Raw genomic sequence first — 15545 nt, forward strand, 5'->3', positions numbered from 1 at the left:
TCCAATGGTTTCAGTGCCTTCAGTATCGACCATGGTACCACCAATGCCTTCCATGTCAGAAGGGGAGCTTAGGGATTCAACACTGACTCGGGATTGAGGAGAGGTTGGGTTTGACCAAACCACATAGTCAACGTGGAGATTTTTCTCCGTGTTCGGCTTACTCCACCTGCTCCCGAAGGGGCGACCAGCCACCAGAGTTTCCACAGCCTTGGTACAGAGACAGGTCTTGTTCCCTCACTCGGGTTGGGAAAGAGGATTGGATTGGTCTCGTCCTCCGCCACGTCATCACAGGTGGGATGATTGGAACTATTATTGACCTCATCAGTATCCTTATGGTCATTACACTTACTCCAGTGATTATTGACATGACTGCGACGCCTATTAATCGGCTGCTTTAGCTTGGCCACCGCTGCAGGAGATGGTTATGCCTCTGCCGCCTCCAGTACGGGTGCCGTCTGCTGCATTGCCGGTGCTTGCTACGAGGTGTCCCTTACAGCCGTCTCACCAATTGGCTCCGGAAACATTAGTTATGCAGAGCATAGATGGAGGCAAAGCTCTTTCTCCACTACCTCAGGCTGAGGCCCCAAAGCCTGATGACTGGGATACTCAGTGAATGTCTTCCTGCTCCCCGAGGGAAGATTATCAGTCTGGCTCAGCTTCAGTCTCATCCGTTCCATTGTCGCTGTTGTCACCCGATGTTGCTGTGGGCTCCCAGGACCCATCGTCTCCCTCGGAGGATATGGGTCATTTTGCAGAACAAGTTTCTAGAATGTCCCAGTCACTTGGTCTTGAGACTCAGCCCGTGAAGAGAGTTAAAGACCCAATGTTTGTTGTCCTCCACACCGATTCAACCACTCCGGTTGCCATTCCATTTCTCCCGACTGTATTACAGACGGTACAGCTCTCTTGGAAGGCTCCGTCCGCCATGACTCCAACCTCTAAACAGCTGGAGACCATGTATAGAATCCAAGAGAAGGATGCGAAGTTTTTATTCACCCATCCTCCACCCAATTCAGTCACTATGGAATCGTCACAGGGCAGGTCTCATCGGGTGCATTCTTCCCCAGTAGACAAGGAAGGCAGGAGACTAAATTTGATGGGAAGGCACATCTACTCCTCTGCTTCCCTTGGACTTTGTTGTTGTTCAGTCATTAAGTCATGTCCGACTCTTCATGACCCCATGGACCATAGCACGCCAGGCCTTCCTGTCCTGCGCTCTCTCCCGGAGTGTGCTCAAGTCCATATTCATTGCATCGGTTATGCTATCTAGCCATCTCATCCTCTGCCGTTCCCTTCTCCTTTTGCCTTCAATCCTTCCCAGCATCAGGGTCTTTTCCAGGGAGTTTTCTCTTCGCATTAGGTGGCCAAAATATTTGAGCTCCAGCTTCATTATCTGTCCTTCCAATAAGCAGTCAGGGTTGATTTCCTTTAGGATTGACTGATTTGACCTCCTTGCAGTCCAGGGGACACGTAAGAGCCTTCTCCAGCACCACAGTTCAAAGGCATCAATTCTTCGACGCTCAGCCTTCCTTATAGTCCAGCTCTCACAGCCATACATTGCTACTGGGAAAACCATAGCTTTGATTAGATGGACCTTTGTCGGCAAGGTGATGTCTCTGCTTCTTACTATGCTGTCTAGGTTTGCCATAGCTTTCCTCCCAAGGAGCAAGCGTCTTTTAATTTCATGGCTACAGTCACCGACTGCAGTGATCTTGGAGCCCAAGAAAATAACATCTGTCACTGCTTCCATTTCTTCCCCTTCTATATGCCAGGAAGTGATGGGGCCAGATGCCATGATCTTCGTTTTTTTAATGTTGAGTTTCAAACCAGCTTTTGCACTCTCCTCTTTCACCCTCAACAAGAGCCTCTTTAGATCCTCTTCGCTTTCTGCCATTAGGGTGGTATCGTCTGCATATCGGAGGTTGTTGATAATTCTCCTGGCAATCTTAATTCCAGGTCGGTGTTTCTCATGATGTACTCTGCATATAAGTTAAATAAGCAGGGCGACAATATACAGCCTTGTCGTACTCCTTTCCCAATTTTGAACCAATCGGTTGTTCCATGTCTGGTCTTACTGTTGCTTCTGGGCCCTCGTACAGGTTTCTCAGGAAACAGGTAAGGTGGTCTGGTACTCCCATCTCTTTAAGAATTTGCCACAGTTTGTTGTGATCCACACCATCAAAGGCTTTAGCGTAGTCAATGAAGCAGAAATAGATGTTTTTCTGGAATTCTCTTGCTTTCTCCATGATCCAGCGAATGTTGGCGATTTGATCTCTAGTTCTTCTGCCTCTTCGAAACCCAGCTTGTACTTCGGGTAGTTCTTGGTTCGCATACTGCTGAAGCCTAGCTTGTAGGATTTTGAGCATCACCTTGCTGGCATGTGAAATGAGCGCAATTGTACCGTAGTTAGAACACTCTTTGGCATTGCCCTTCTTTGGAATTGGAATCTAAACTGACCTTTTCCAGTCTTGTGGCCACTGTTGAGTGTTCCAAATTTGTTGGCATATTGAGAGCAGCACTTTAACAGCATCATTTTTAGGGTTTTAAATAGCTCAGCTGGAATACTGTCATCTCTGCTAGCTTTGTTGTTAGTAATGCTTCCTAAGGCCCACTTGACTTCACTCTCTAGGATGTCCGGCTCAAGTTCAGTGACCGCGCTATCATGGCTATCAGGGACATTAAGATCTTTCCTGTATAGTTCTTCTGTGTACTCTTTCCACCTCTTCTTAATCTCATCTGCATTCTTTGTCCTTTATCATGCCCGTCTTTGCACAAAACGTTCCCTTGAGATCTCCGATTTTCTTGAAGAGATCTCCAGTTTTTCCCATTCTGTTGTTTTCCTCGATTTCTTTGCATTGTTCATTTAAGAAGGCCTTCTTGTCTCTCCTTGCTATTCTCTGGAACTCTGCATTCAGTTGGATATACTCTGCATTCAGTTGGATATACCCTTTCTCCCTTGCTTTTTGCTTCCCTTCTTTCCTCAGCTACTTGTAAAGCCTCATCGGACAGCCACTTGGCTTTCTTGCATTTCTTTTTCTTTGGGATGGATTTCGTTGCTGCCTCCTGAACAATGTTACGGGCCTCCATCCATAGTTCCTCAGGCATTCTGTCTATCAGGTCTAATCCCTTAAATCTATTCCTCACCTCCACTGTGTATTCATAAGGGATATGATTTAGGTCATACCTGAATGGTTTAGTGGTTTTCCCTACGTTCTTCAATTTAAGCCAAAATTTTGCAAGAAGAAGCTCATGATCTGAGCCACAGTCAGCTCCAGGTCTTGTTTTGACTGACTCTATAGAGCTTCTCCATCTTTGGCTGCAAAGGACATAATCAATCTGATTTCGATATTGACCATCTGGTGATGTCCATGTGTAGAGTCGTCTGTTGTGCTGTTGGAAAAGAGTGTTTGCTATGATCAGCGTGTTCTCTTGGCAAAACTCTATTAGCCTTTGTCCTGCTTCATTTTGTACACCAAGGCCATGCCTGCCTCTTATCCTGGTGATTTTGTGACTTCCTACTTTAGCATTCCAATCCCCTATGATGAAGAGGATATCTTTTGTTGGTGTTCGTTCTAGAAGGTGTTGTAGGTCTTCATAGAACCGATCAACCTCAGCTTCTTCGGCCTCAGTGGTTGGGACATAGACTTGATTTACTGTGATGTTGAATGGTTTGCCTTGGATTCGTACTGAGATCATTCTATCGTTTTTGAGATTGTATCCCAGTACTGCTTTTCCCACCCTTTTGTTGACTATGAGTGCTACTCCATTTCTTCTAAGGGATTCTTGCCCACAGTAGTAGATATGATGGTCACCTGAATTAAATTCGCCCATGCCTGTCCATTTTAGTTCACTGATTCCCAAGATGTCGATGTTCAATCTTGCCATCTCATGTTTGACCACCTCCAGCTTACCTTGATTCATTGATCTGACATTCCAGGTTCCTAAACAATATTGTTCTTTACAGCATCAAATTTTCTTTTCACCACCAGACACATCCACAGCTGAGTGTCCTCTTGGCTTTGGCCCAGCCGCTTCAGTCTTTCTGGCGTTACTTGGAAATACCCTCTGGTCTTCCCCAGTATATATTGGACACCTTCCGACCTGAGGGGCTCATCTTCCGGCGTCATCTCTTTTAGCCTTGTGATACGTTCCATGGGGTTTTCTTGGCAAGAATACTGGAGTGGGTTGCCATTTCCTTCTCCAGTGGACCACATTTTGTATGAACTCTCTGCCATGACCTGTCCGTCTTGGGTGGCCCTGCACAGCATAGCTTATGGCTTCACTGAGTTACGCAATCCCTTAAATCTATTCCTCACCTCCACTGTATATTCATAAGGGATATGATTTAGGTCATCAAGCAACTATGGCTCGGTACCAGCTTTTTCTTTGGGAAAAGATTGGCTGCCTCTGTGACTACCTACCAGATGATCAACATGAACTGGCAAGAGTTTTTCAAGCAGAGGCCATGAAGGTAGCTAGGCAACAAGTTAACACTGCCAGACTCCAAGCTGATTGTGATGGCAAGGCTATGGTAGGGGCTAGTGCTTCACAGACATGCCTGCTTGAGGTCGGCAGGCCTTGCACAGGAGGCACGTTCCCATATCGAAGATCTCCCTTTTGACAGTGAGGGTTTATTTAACTCCAGAACCGATGAGGCCATGGACACTATTCAAAAGGCCAAGAACACGGCAAGAAAGATGGATCTCTCGCAGGCTCCACTGCCTATTAGACAATGCTGCTGGCATTGACAGTCGGCTTTCACTCAATCTTGACCTCATCAGGATCGAGCGGTACAACAGCAACAAGGTTTCCAACAGAAATGTAAATTTGCTTCGACATCTCGTTTCCGGTCTTCTCATAAGAGTCCTGACTTTACAAAGAAGCAATGCCTTTGACTGTCCCTGGAACTGCCTCTTTCCCAGGATCATCTTCCCCCTTTCCACTCCCACCTCGCAGTCTTTTTTCCATCATGGCAGAGAATAACAACAGACTTGTGAGTCCATGCTATTATTCGTTGAGGTTACAGAATCGAGTTCGACACTCTTCCCCCCCTTCTCGGGCATCACATTGGCGCCGTCATCCCCACTACTTCAAGAAGAGGTAGATAAACTCCTTTCAAAGGGAGCAATCAAACCGGTCCCTCTGATAGAGCTGCATGAGGGCTTCTATTCCCAATATTTTGCAGTGCCCAAAAAGGATGGTGGACTTTGCCCAATTCTGGATTTCAGAGGGGTCAATCTGTTCATTCCACCCAAAAAGTTCAGAATGACCACATTGACTTCAGTCCTACCCTTGCTACAGATGGGAAATTGGTTCACGACCATCGATTTGAAAGTCACGTACTTTCATATCGCAATAGAGTTCAGCCAGCACTTTCTCTGCTTCTCAGTCGACAGTCTTACCTACCAGTTCAGGGTGTTGCCATTCAGGCTTGCTACAGCTCCACAAGTATTCACAAAATGCATGGCTGTGGTGTGCGCCCATCTCAGGTTTCAAGGGGTCCAGATCTATCCTTACATCAATGATTAGCTCCTAGTTGCTTAATCAAGGGCCTGACTGCTGGAAAGTGTCAAATTATGCTGGAACTGTTAGGAGACCTCGGTTTGTTTGTGAACATGGAAAAATAATTCTTAGTGCCATCCCAAGTTGCGCAGTTTATTAGGGCCTCCATAAATTCCCAAGTAAATTGTGCATTCCTGCCTCGGGATCAAGCACAGGTGCTAATGCAACTTGTGTCGGATGTTCTAGCTTGCCGCGAACCCACAGCGGAAATGGATCACTTACCTCCACCTCCCGAGGATTCCCTCCGGAATGGCATGCTGGCTCTGGACCGCTTGCGATACGGTAATGGCAGCTGCCATTACTGTATTGGAAGCAGTCCGGAGCCGGCGTGCGGACAATGCTGCGGATCAGATGGTAAGCAGTCCGTCCATTCCTAGTACCATATGAGCTTACATGGTACAGAAACTACTAGGACTGATGGTGGCTACTTACAACTGCAGTGGTCCCATATGCTCGCCTCCACATGAGGACATTGCAAAACTGGGTTATCAGGGCACTCGACCTGTGGCAAGACTCCCGGAGAGTCAGACTGCAGCTTACCCCGGTGGTCCAGACTTCCATTCAGTGGTGGACTGTGTCATCCAACCTCATAAGCGGTCTGTCTTTTCAGCTTCCCACACCAACATTGACAGTCATGACAGATGCCTCAGTGTCAGGCTGGGGCACTCACTGCACTCACTTCAAAGTGCAAGGGTTCTGGTCAAAGGCAGAGGCAGATAGCCACATCCGTGTCCTGGAGCTGCTTGCAGTCGACAAAGCCTTGAAGGCTTTCAAAGTAGTCCTTCATGGTCATTGCATCTAAATCGCATCTGACAACACCATGGTGGTATTCCACCTAAACAAACAAGGCAGGACTCATTTGGTGCCATTGATTCGACTGACAATACAAATCTTTGAATGGTGCATTCCACGGGACATCACTTTTACGGCGATCCATATTGCAGGCAAAGACAACATCTTGGCCGACCATCTGAGCCGCTCTTTCCCATGAATGGGAGCTCAATCCGAGTGTCTGCAATCGCCTGTTCCACTGGTGGGGTCGCCCATCCTTGGACCTCTTCTCATCAGAGGAGAATGCAGCATGCCTTCGTTTCTGTAGCTGTTCAGGCAGAGGTGCGAGGTCTCTTGGGGATGCCTTTGCCAGGAATTGGAGGGGAGGTCTCATGTACATGTTTCCACCTTTTCCTCTTCGCACATGGGTGGTTGTGAAACTGGAGAAAGACGGGGCAGAGGGTCTCCCGATTGCACCGTGGTGGCCCAGGCAGCCCCAAGGTCCTCTGGTGGTCCAGAGGGGATTACCTTTGACTCCCGTCTACACCAGTACTGTTATCCATGGACAAAGGCAAGGTGTCACATCCAGACTTACTGACCTTACGCCTCACAGCATGGAGAATCCGGTAGTAGATTGGGTAGACTTACCTACATCACTGCAGTCTGTTCTGGAGGCAGCTAGGAAATCTGATACAAGAAAATCTTATGCCAGTAAATGGACACATTTTACACTTTTCGCTAGGGACAATGACTTTGATCCTGTCCGTTGTTCTATACAGGATATTCTGAAGTTTTTATTTTTGTTTCATGAGCAAGGACTCCCAAGTTCTTTGAAGGTTTATCTTGCAGCCATTTCGGCTTCCTGGCTTGTTTAGAATGTTTCCTCGGTTTCCTCGCATCCTTTGATCCATCAATTTATGAAGGGAATTAGAAATCTTGTTCCTCCTGTTAAACCTCTGATACCGACATGGAGTGTGTCTGTTGTACTACGTGCTCTTACCTAAACACCATTTGAGCCTCTCACTACCATGGATTTGCATCTTCTCTTGGCATTCTTAACCAGCACAGCGTTCTGGAGAGCTATGTGCCCTGCGAGTGGACGATCCTTACCTATGATTTCATAGGGACAAAGTTGTACTTCATCCTGATACTGCTTTCCTACCTAAGGTCATTTCAGGTTTTCACTTGGCTCAGGATATTGTTCTCCCTGCCTTTTTCGCCTTGCCTGCAACGGCGCTCGAGAAGACACTGCACACATTGGATGTTCGCAGAGCTCTAGCATTCTATAAAGTGAGGACAGAATCATTTTGTCAATCTCAGCAATTGTTTGTCTGTTATGGGGGATCTAAGAAGGGGCTTCCAGTTTCATCCCAGCGTTTAGCATCCTGGATACTTCATGCTAGTAAGCTCTAATATGAAGTACAGGGCTTGGAGTTATCTGGTCTAGTGAGGGTCCACTCAACCAGAGTGATAGTAACATCGGTGGCTTTTCAGAGAGGGGTGTCGATACCAGCTGTATGTCGGGCTGCAACCTGGGCCACTCCTTCCACATTTGTCAAGCATTACCGTCTCAATGTTCAGGCCCGAAAGGACTGCTCCTTCGACCAGACAGTGCTGTCAGAGGTTCTTCGATAAGGTCACTGACCCACCTCCATGTGTGTAAGCTTGTTATTTGTCCATTGGTTTGGTACTGAGGTTCCTTGGTCTTAAGGGGCCACAATTGGTGGTCTCCTTGGAACTGAGGGATTGAGCGGGAACCCTGCTGGAGTATGCGCAGTGGGATGGTGGGGGAGGGGTTCCTGCCAAAATTTCTCAGCTATAGAAGTTTCTTGAATCGAGGCTCTGCACAGGCGCAGAGCCCATATGTGTGAATGCACAGATGACCACTCAAAGAACTCCAGTTACAGGTAAACAATCTGACTTTGTCCAGCTGGGCATTTCAGGCAGGCTCGCACGCAGCGGGATTGGAATATCCGTTCCCTGACATAAGCCCACTGCCTGGCACCTGGCAGTCAGGTGTAGAGGGCACCGACACAGCTCTACCCACCAGCTATGTATCTAGCCCTTAAAACAAATGCACGATAGTCGCCATTTCTATCCCATATGACCATGCCCGGTTTTTAAGTTCTTCCAAGGAGACCCTTCTCTTGGGACTACTGCCATTGGTGGCCACTCGCAGGCTCTGGAATGCCCTGCTGAGGGAGTCTACATTGGCCCCTCTCTGTTGGTGTGCCACCTGCAGGCACAGGCATTTGTATTCTGGCAGACCTTTGACACAAAAAAGTCCAATCCTATGCATGTTGAGACAGAAAAAAGTCCTCCAACTCTTAGCTAAGCTGGCTGGGGAATACTGGGAGCTGCAGGACTTTTTTCTGTCTCAACATACATAGGATTGTGTTCTAAACTGGTCTTTTCCTGAATAGTTTTTTCTTTAATTTGCTGGTGCTGTTCATTTCTTTGATTAGTATGTTTTAATTGTGATTTCAATTCATTTGGTTTTATGTTGTGTTTTAATTAAGATGTTTTTAATCTAGATTTTAATGGTATTTGCCTTGAGCACCCTTTTTTGGCAGAAAGATGAGATACAAAATATATGAATAAATAAATAAGGTAACATCCAGTCAACCCAAAGTTCTGGAATTTGGAGAGAGACCACTATTTTCTCTCTCCACACAACTTTTATTTAATGAGTTTATTTATTGAATCAATTTATATAGCATTTACTATATCAAAAGATATCCTGAAACGAATTGCAAATACAAGAAGTATTTGTAACATTTGAAACATTTGAAACATTTAAATACAAGTTAAAATGTTTAACACCGAAGCTAAAAGCATAACAGTTAATAAGCAGATCAACAGGGCAACACAGGGATGGACTGTCAATAATCTTTCTTCCCACCAAGCTCTGCATCCTTTCCCCCCCTGTCTGTCCCACCTTTAGGAAGATGATTCACCACATCAGCTACCTCTTTGTTTCCCTAACAGCCACTTTTCTCTGTCATCCCCAGATCTCCGGCAAGACATGTTGACTCTGCAAATCATTAGGATAATGGAGAGTATGTGGCAGAACCAAGGACTAGACCTTCGGTATTAAAGCAATGCATAGTGGTGGGGTGGGGAGGAGCACAGCAGACCTGGGATCAGGGAGATGGGTGTGTAAAGCAGCCTGGAGTCAGACTCTGTTCCCACCCAGAACTCCCTGATTTGGCCCTTCGCTTTCTAAACCAGCCTTCCCCAGCCAAATGTCCTGCAGGTGTGTTGGAATGCAACTCCCAGCCGGCATTGGAGTTGCAGTCCAGCACACCTGCAGGGCATCTGGCTGAGGAAGGCTGTTCTAAGCGAACGCATTCCCTCTGGAGATCCCCCAGAGCCCTTCACACTGAAGCACCTTCCCGAAGTATTGTGAGACCTTTTCAGAGATGGGGGTTTCCACTGGCAGAGGGCTGGAAATGTTCATGGCATTTTGGGAAAGCAGGAGGTAGCCCACAAAGAGCCTCAGGCTCCCTGCCCCAGAGGAAAGGGGTCAGCGGGATCCCTGCCTTAAAGAGCCACCATTTTGGCTCTGTGTTGGCGTAGAATTCCGCAGTCTGAGGATCGGGGGCGGCACTTGCAGGGGACGCCTGCCTCACGGCGAGGTGTCCCAGCACAGCATCTCCTCACCCAAATTGGGTACCTTCTGCCTGAGGGGTCACAGCTCCATCCTAGAGCCCCTGCTTTGATTGCCAAAGCCCCCGCTGTCTGTCCCAGCAGCATCTCCAGTCAAAGTGTTGCCTCTCTTCCAGCCCGAGAGCCAAATCCCATTTTGGAGAAGCTCTCAGGGGCTGCATTCCAGGGGTGGGAGGGGATGAGGGCCAAGGTGATGGGGCCAAATACAAGTCACCCCCGCTGCCCCCACCACCCAGGGTATTGTAGCTTAAAGCTCTTACTGCCAGGAACTAAACCTCAGGAGAGGCGCTTCAGCCTTTCATAATGGAGGAGCAGAGGGGAGTACGCAAAAGCCAGGAAACCAGCACATGATCCTGGGGAGGGGGCAGGCCGGATTTGGCCCACGGGCCTCTTGTTTGACATCCCTGTGTTGAGAGGATCCAGAAGCCGGGGGTGGGAGAGGGCCCCCCTCCACCCGAGGCCTCGGGGAGCTGCTTGCTGCCAGCTGGAGCAGGCCCACCTAGGCTGGACAGACAAGGGGCCCGGCCTAGTACCAAGCAGCTTCCGGTCTCCCTCGTACACTGCTGCCTGTGTCGAGACGGACACAGCTGGAAGGGGAATGGCACGCCTCACAAGTGGCTTGCCCTGCGTAGCGATGGAAAGCCTGTTCGCTGGACCCATCCCAGAGGGGCCCCATCCATACCCCCAGCCTTGCTGGCCTGGACCAGCAGCCCATGGGCTGACCAGATACCTCTGGGACAGAGACCCACCAGCAAGCCGCAGCTCTGCCCCCCTGCTGCCATAGCTCTGCCCCCTGTGCACGGGGGCTCCACTCTGCCATCGCAATGAACAGCAACAGCTGGGCTTCTCCGTGCAGCTGTCCCCCTCCCCTCACCCAGCCCTCCACCTTCCTGGCTTTCTTCTGGCCCTCTGCAGGATGCTGCCCTACGGCTGCCTGTCCATCGGGGACTGTGTGGGCCTCATCGAAGTGGTCAAGAGCTCCCACACCATCATGCAGATCCAGTGCAAAGGTGGTCTGAAGGGGGCGCTGCAGTTCAACAGCAACGCCTTGCACCACTGGCTGAAGGACAAGAACAAGGGAGAGGGGTCAGTTGGGGGCATGGGCTGGAAGAGGCTCCTCCTCTGGGGAGGGGGTGGATTAGGAGGTCCCATACAGAGCTCTGTAGTGCAGAGGGCATTCAGTTCTCCCCCAAGGGTGTGGTGCAGGGAGAGCTGTGCCACTCAGAATTATGGGGGTGGTATTGGAAGGATTACAGGGTGAGGTGGGGAGAAATCCTGGGGTGTGAGTAGTTCAGTTGCACCATTATTCACCCTTCCGCTTCCTGGCTCAGGTACGATGCAGCCATCGACCTCTTCACACGCTCCTGTGCCGGTTACTGTGTTGCCACCTTCATCCTGGGCATTGGGGACCGACACAACAGCAACATCATGGTAAAGGACGACGGGCAGGTGAGTGATTTCCCCACCCTCAGCCTTCTTCCTCTTTGATGCTGGAACCCCATCGGGAAGACAAGTGAGAGTGACACTGCTCTCCCCGCAGCTGTTCCATATTGATTTCGGGCATTTCCTGGACCACAAGAAGAAGAAGTTTGGCTACAAGCGGGAACGGGTCCCCTTCGTCCTTACGCAAGACTTCCTCATTGTCATCAGCAAAGGGGTGCAGGAATGTACCAAGACCAAAGAGTTTGAGAGGTGGGAACCACAGAATCTGGGCACATCTTCCTACAGCAGGGCTGTGGACCTCTTTCAGCCCAAGGGCCGATTCCATTTCAGAGAAGCTTTTCTGAGGCTGCATTTGGGTGGAAACACACATTTTCGGAAGTGTGTAGTTGCGGAAATTTCCCGAGGATTGCGCTCCTGCTGGCATTCAGGTTCGGGGTTGTGAACGGGATGTGTTCACATGGTTTGTAGACAGGAATGGTATTCACGTACATCCCCAATTGTAGGCCTGTTGGACAAAATCATGGTGAGGGCATTTTCCAAACAGCACCAGCTCTTGTTATTTATTATTTATTTTAGGACATTTATACACCACTTCCCATTTTAAAAATCCTGCAGTGGTATTACAAAACAATATATCATTAAAAGCATAACAGCATTTAGGTAAGTTGATCATTTGGAAAAGCCCAGGTAAACCAGTAACTTTTTAGGAAGTGTCGAAAGCACAAGATCATCTGTGCCTGACGTATCGCAGAGGGGAGGTCATTCCAAAGGGAGGCACCCCCACAGAGAAGGCTGTGTTGCTGCCAGATGGAATTCGGCACAGACAACAAGGCCTCCCCTGAAGACCGTAGTGGTCTAGTGGGTCCATATGGGTGGAGACAATCTTTCAGTGTTTAGGGCTTCTATGTCAATAATAATAATAAATTATTATTATTGACATTTGTTTTTATGTATGTCTAGATGAGCCTTCTCCAGCCTGGTGCCCTCCAGACAGGTTGGACTACAACTCCCACGGGCATGCTAGCTGGGGGATGGTGGGAGTTGTAGTCTAGCCCCTCTGGAGGGCACCAGGCTGGAGAAAGCTGGTCTAGACCCTCCCTCAGTGCCTTTCCCAAGGGACCCAGGCATCCTGGCTCCCAGCCCACCCGCCTCTTGCCTGAGTCCCCCCCACCACCAATGTCTCCCCTGCACCAGGTTCCAGGAGATGTGCTACAAGGCCTACCTGACAATCCGCCAGCACGCCAACCTCCTGATCAACCTCTTTTCCATGATGCTGGGCTCAGGCATGCCAGAGCTCCAGTCCTTTGATGACGTGGCCTACCTCCGCAAGACACTGGCGCTGGACAAGTCCGAGCAGGAGGCCCTCGAATACTTCACCAAGCAGATGAACGAGGCCCACCACGGCGGCTGGACCACCAAGATGGACTGGATCTTCCACACAATCCGCCACATGCCCCTGAGTGAGGCGAGCCATGACTGACGGCCACACAGGGGCCTCCGCGGCTAAGGGAGTGTGCACAAGCCCTCCAAAGCGCCATGGGAGGCCAAGTGCAGGGTCACCAGCTCCTTGCCAATACCACGGGGGAAAGGCCCACGTTACCTTAGGCCACCAGGTCCCTGGATCTCTCTTGACTCCAGCAGAGAGGAGCCAGGAGGGCTGGTGTGCCCAGAGAGGCAAGGAGAAAGGAGAGGGCGGGTGGAAGCCCCGCGCATTAAGGGATCGGAGGCTGAGGGTGGGTCGCCGGAAAGGGAACCCAGGCATCCTGGTCTCCATTCGCCTTCTGGAGAGGGAGCTGAGCCTCTTCCCTCCAGAGACGCCTTTGTTTTTCCATCATGGAACTGTAATTCTCTTCCCCGCTTTCATTTCCAGGCTAAACAGGAACCAATCTCTCCCCTGCCCTACAGGCAGCTTATAATTGAATGTCCCCCTTCTCTCCCCCTTCTTGGAGTTCCTTGGGAAGAAGATGGGGAGAGTGAGTATGAGAGCTGTTGGTGGGCCAGGGGGGTGGGGGTGGAGAGAAGAGTGGGCTCCTTTTACTGTTGGGGAGTGGGCAGAAAGAGAAAGTGACAATACTTGAACATCTCCTGAGTTGGAAAGGTTTTTTGTTTTCCAAATAAACTTTTAAAAAGATGATCTGGAAAATGTATAATTTCACCTTGGATTAGAAAGGTGGGGGACTCTGAACCTTCCTGGCTTTTTTACAGTTCCCTCCCCTGTTCTTTGCACTGTTAAGTGGGAGGCAGAAAGGGAGATGATTTGCACCATCCAGGGCCATGAGATGCTAATGCATCTGGAGTGAGTTTAGTTGTTATAAGACATAAGACCAAAGGCTTATCTAAAGGGCTTCTTCCAGTGGGAGAGCTCCTATTTCTAACAGTCACAGGAACGTTGGAAGTGGCCTTTGGCTGAGTCAGACCCTGGGTCTGTCTAGCCCAGGATTTTTATTTATTTATTTGCAATATTTATATACCGCTCCACATCAAAAGATTTCGCAACAGTGAACAGCAAGGATAAAAGAATAAAACACCATGTTAAAACCATCAAAACATTTAAAACACGTTCCTGATAACACTGTGGTTTATTAAATCCGGTCTTATCGGAACTTGTTTCTTTTAAAATGTTTTCATTGTTCTAACATAGTGTTTTATTCTTTTATCCTTGCTGTTCACCGCTCTGAAATCTTTTGATGTGGAGGGGTATATAAATATTGCAAATAAATAAATAAAATAAATACAAATCCTGGGCTACATGGACCCAGGGTCTGCCTCAATCGAAGGCCACTTCCGACATTCCTGTGATAGTTAGAAATAGGATTTTTGACCCTGACTGGCAGCCATGGCTCTCCCTCCAGGGTTGCAGGCCCGTCATTTTCCCTCCAGCCCTACCTGGAGATGCCAGGGATCAAACCTGGGACCTTCTGCATGCAAAGCAGGTGCATACTTTTGGGAAGGGGCCATGGCACAGCGGTTGAGCCCCTGCTTTGCATGCAGAAGGTCCCAGGTTCGATCCCTGGCATCTCCAGTTGTGCACAGAAAAGATTTAGGAGCCCAAGAAAATATACTCCCCATATTTATTACAATGTCTCGCCCATCCTAGTGACTGGAGTTGCATGTCAAGCATCTCCAGTGTTACGGCTATGCACACTTTCACAATGGTTCCCCATGGACAGAAAACCGCACATCCCCCCATGGTTTAGCCTGAGATCTCTTGAGGCAAGAGGCCAGTTACACATTATGGGGACCCTGAGACCTGCCAGCCCTGGCCCACATTTTAAGGCCTGCTTCCATGATTAGGCAGGAAGGTTGCCACAGTTTCAGCTGTCTTCTTCTAGCTATCCCTTTAACAGCAGTTGGATCTATAACCATTAGTAGGTGTTAACGCTTAATTAAGTTCCCTTACAAACTTCACCTGTGGATGCCTGTATAGTCCTGTGTCTTTAAAGACAGTTACCTCACAGGGTTAGCGTTTCTCAGGTCAGCTGGCAATAAGTATCTTGGAATAAGAGTCCCCAAACTCTGGCAGTAAGAGCTCTGTAGTGTTAGAAATTCAAGGGGTGAGTAAGGTTACAGGATAGTCTACAGCCCTTGTTTATCAGGGTCAGGGCTCTTGGCTCATCTCTCACATCAGCAATAATAGGTGGGTGGCATTCATGAATCCATCAAGAAACACACGGAGTTGCAGGGCCACCGCATCGCCAGGGACCGGTTGCATGACCAAGGCAATGAACTGTTGCAGTTCCTTAGCTGCATAAAAACTGGGTTTGTTATCTCAGAACAACTACTCTAAAATAACACCTGCTGCATTTTGATGATGTGAATTTCACTCCGTTCCTGTCTGACAGAACCCCAGCGCCCCGTTATACCAGCCTACTCCAATATGGGGCCCTCCAGAGGTGCTGGATTACAACTCCCATCTTCTCTGGTTGTGGGATTATGGGAGCTATATTGCAACACCTCTGGAGGGCCCCAGGTTGGGAAAAGCTGTACTGTGGGGTGGGGGCCAAGGAACAAGCAGCCATCGAATTGGGTCCTTTCTAGCATTTGTGTGTTTGTTTGATTAGCTTGATAATACGATATGCGGAGAAATAATCACACAGATG

General features: G+C 48.9%; 1 protein-coding gene across 1 annotated transcript in view; it reads left to right on the forward strand.

Moving 5' to 3' along the window:
* The window catches only part of LOC146343187 (phosphatidylinositol 4,5-bisphosphate 3-kinase catalytic subunit alpha isoform-like), a 39208-nt gene extending 25632 nt beyond the window's left edge, over positions 1 to 13576 (forward strand). The window contains exons 17-21 of the mRNA XM_084806831.1: positions 9345 to 9423; positions 10918 to 11088; positions 11334 to 11451; positions 11543 to 11694; positions 12640 to 13576. Coding sequence (XP_084662957.1) covers positions 9345 to 9423; positions 10918 to 11088; positions 11334 to 11451; positions 11543 to 11694; positions 12640 to 12925 — 806 coding nt within the window. The 3' untranslated portion in view covers positions 12926 to 13576. The remainder of the gene's footprint in view (positions 1 to 9344; positions 9424 to 10917; positions 11089 to 11333; positions 11452 to 11542; positions 11695 to 12639) is intronic.
* Positions 13577 to 15545: the final 1969 nt, after the last annotated feature.

This window comes from Heloderma suspectum, chromosome 6, assembly GCF_057233095.1.
Source record: "Heloderma suspectum isolate Gila_16-S chromosome 6, 16-S_ref, whole genome shotgun sequence".
Lineage (NCBI taxonomy): Eukaryota > Metazoa > Chordata > Lepidosauria > Squamata > Helodermatidae > Heloderma > Heloderma suspectum.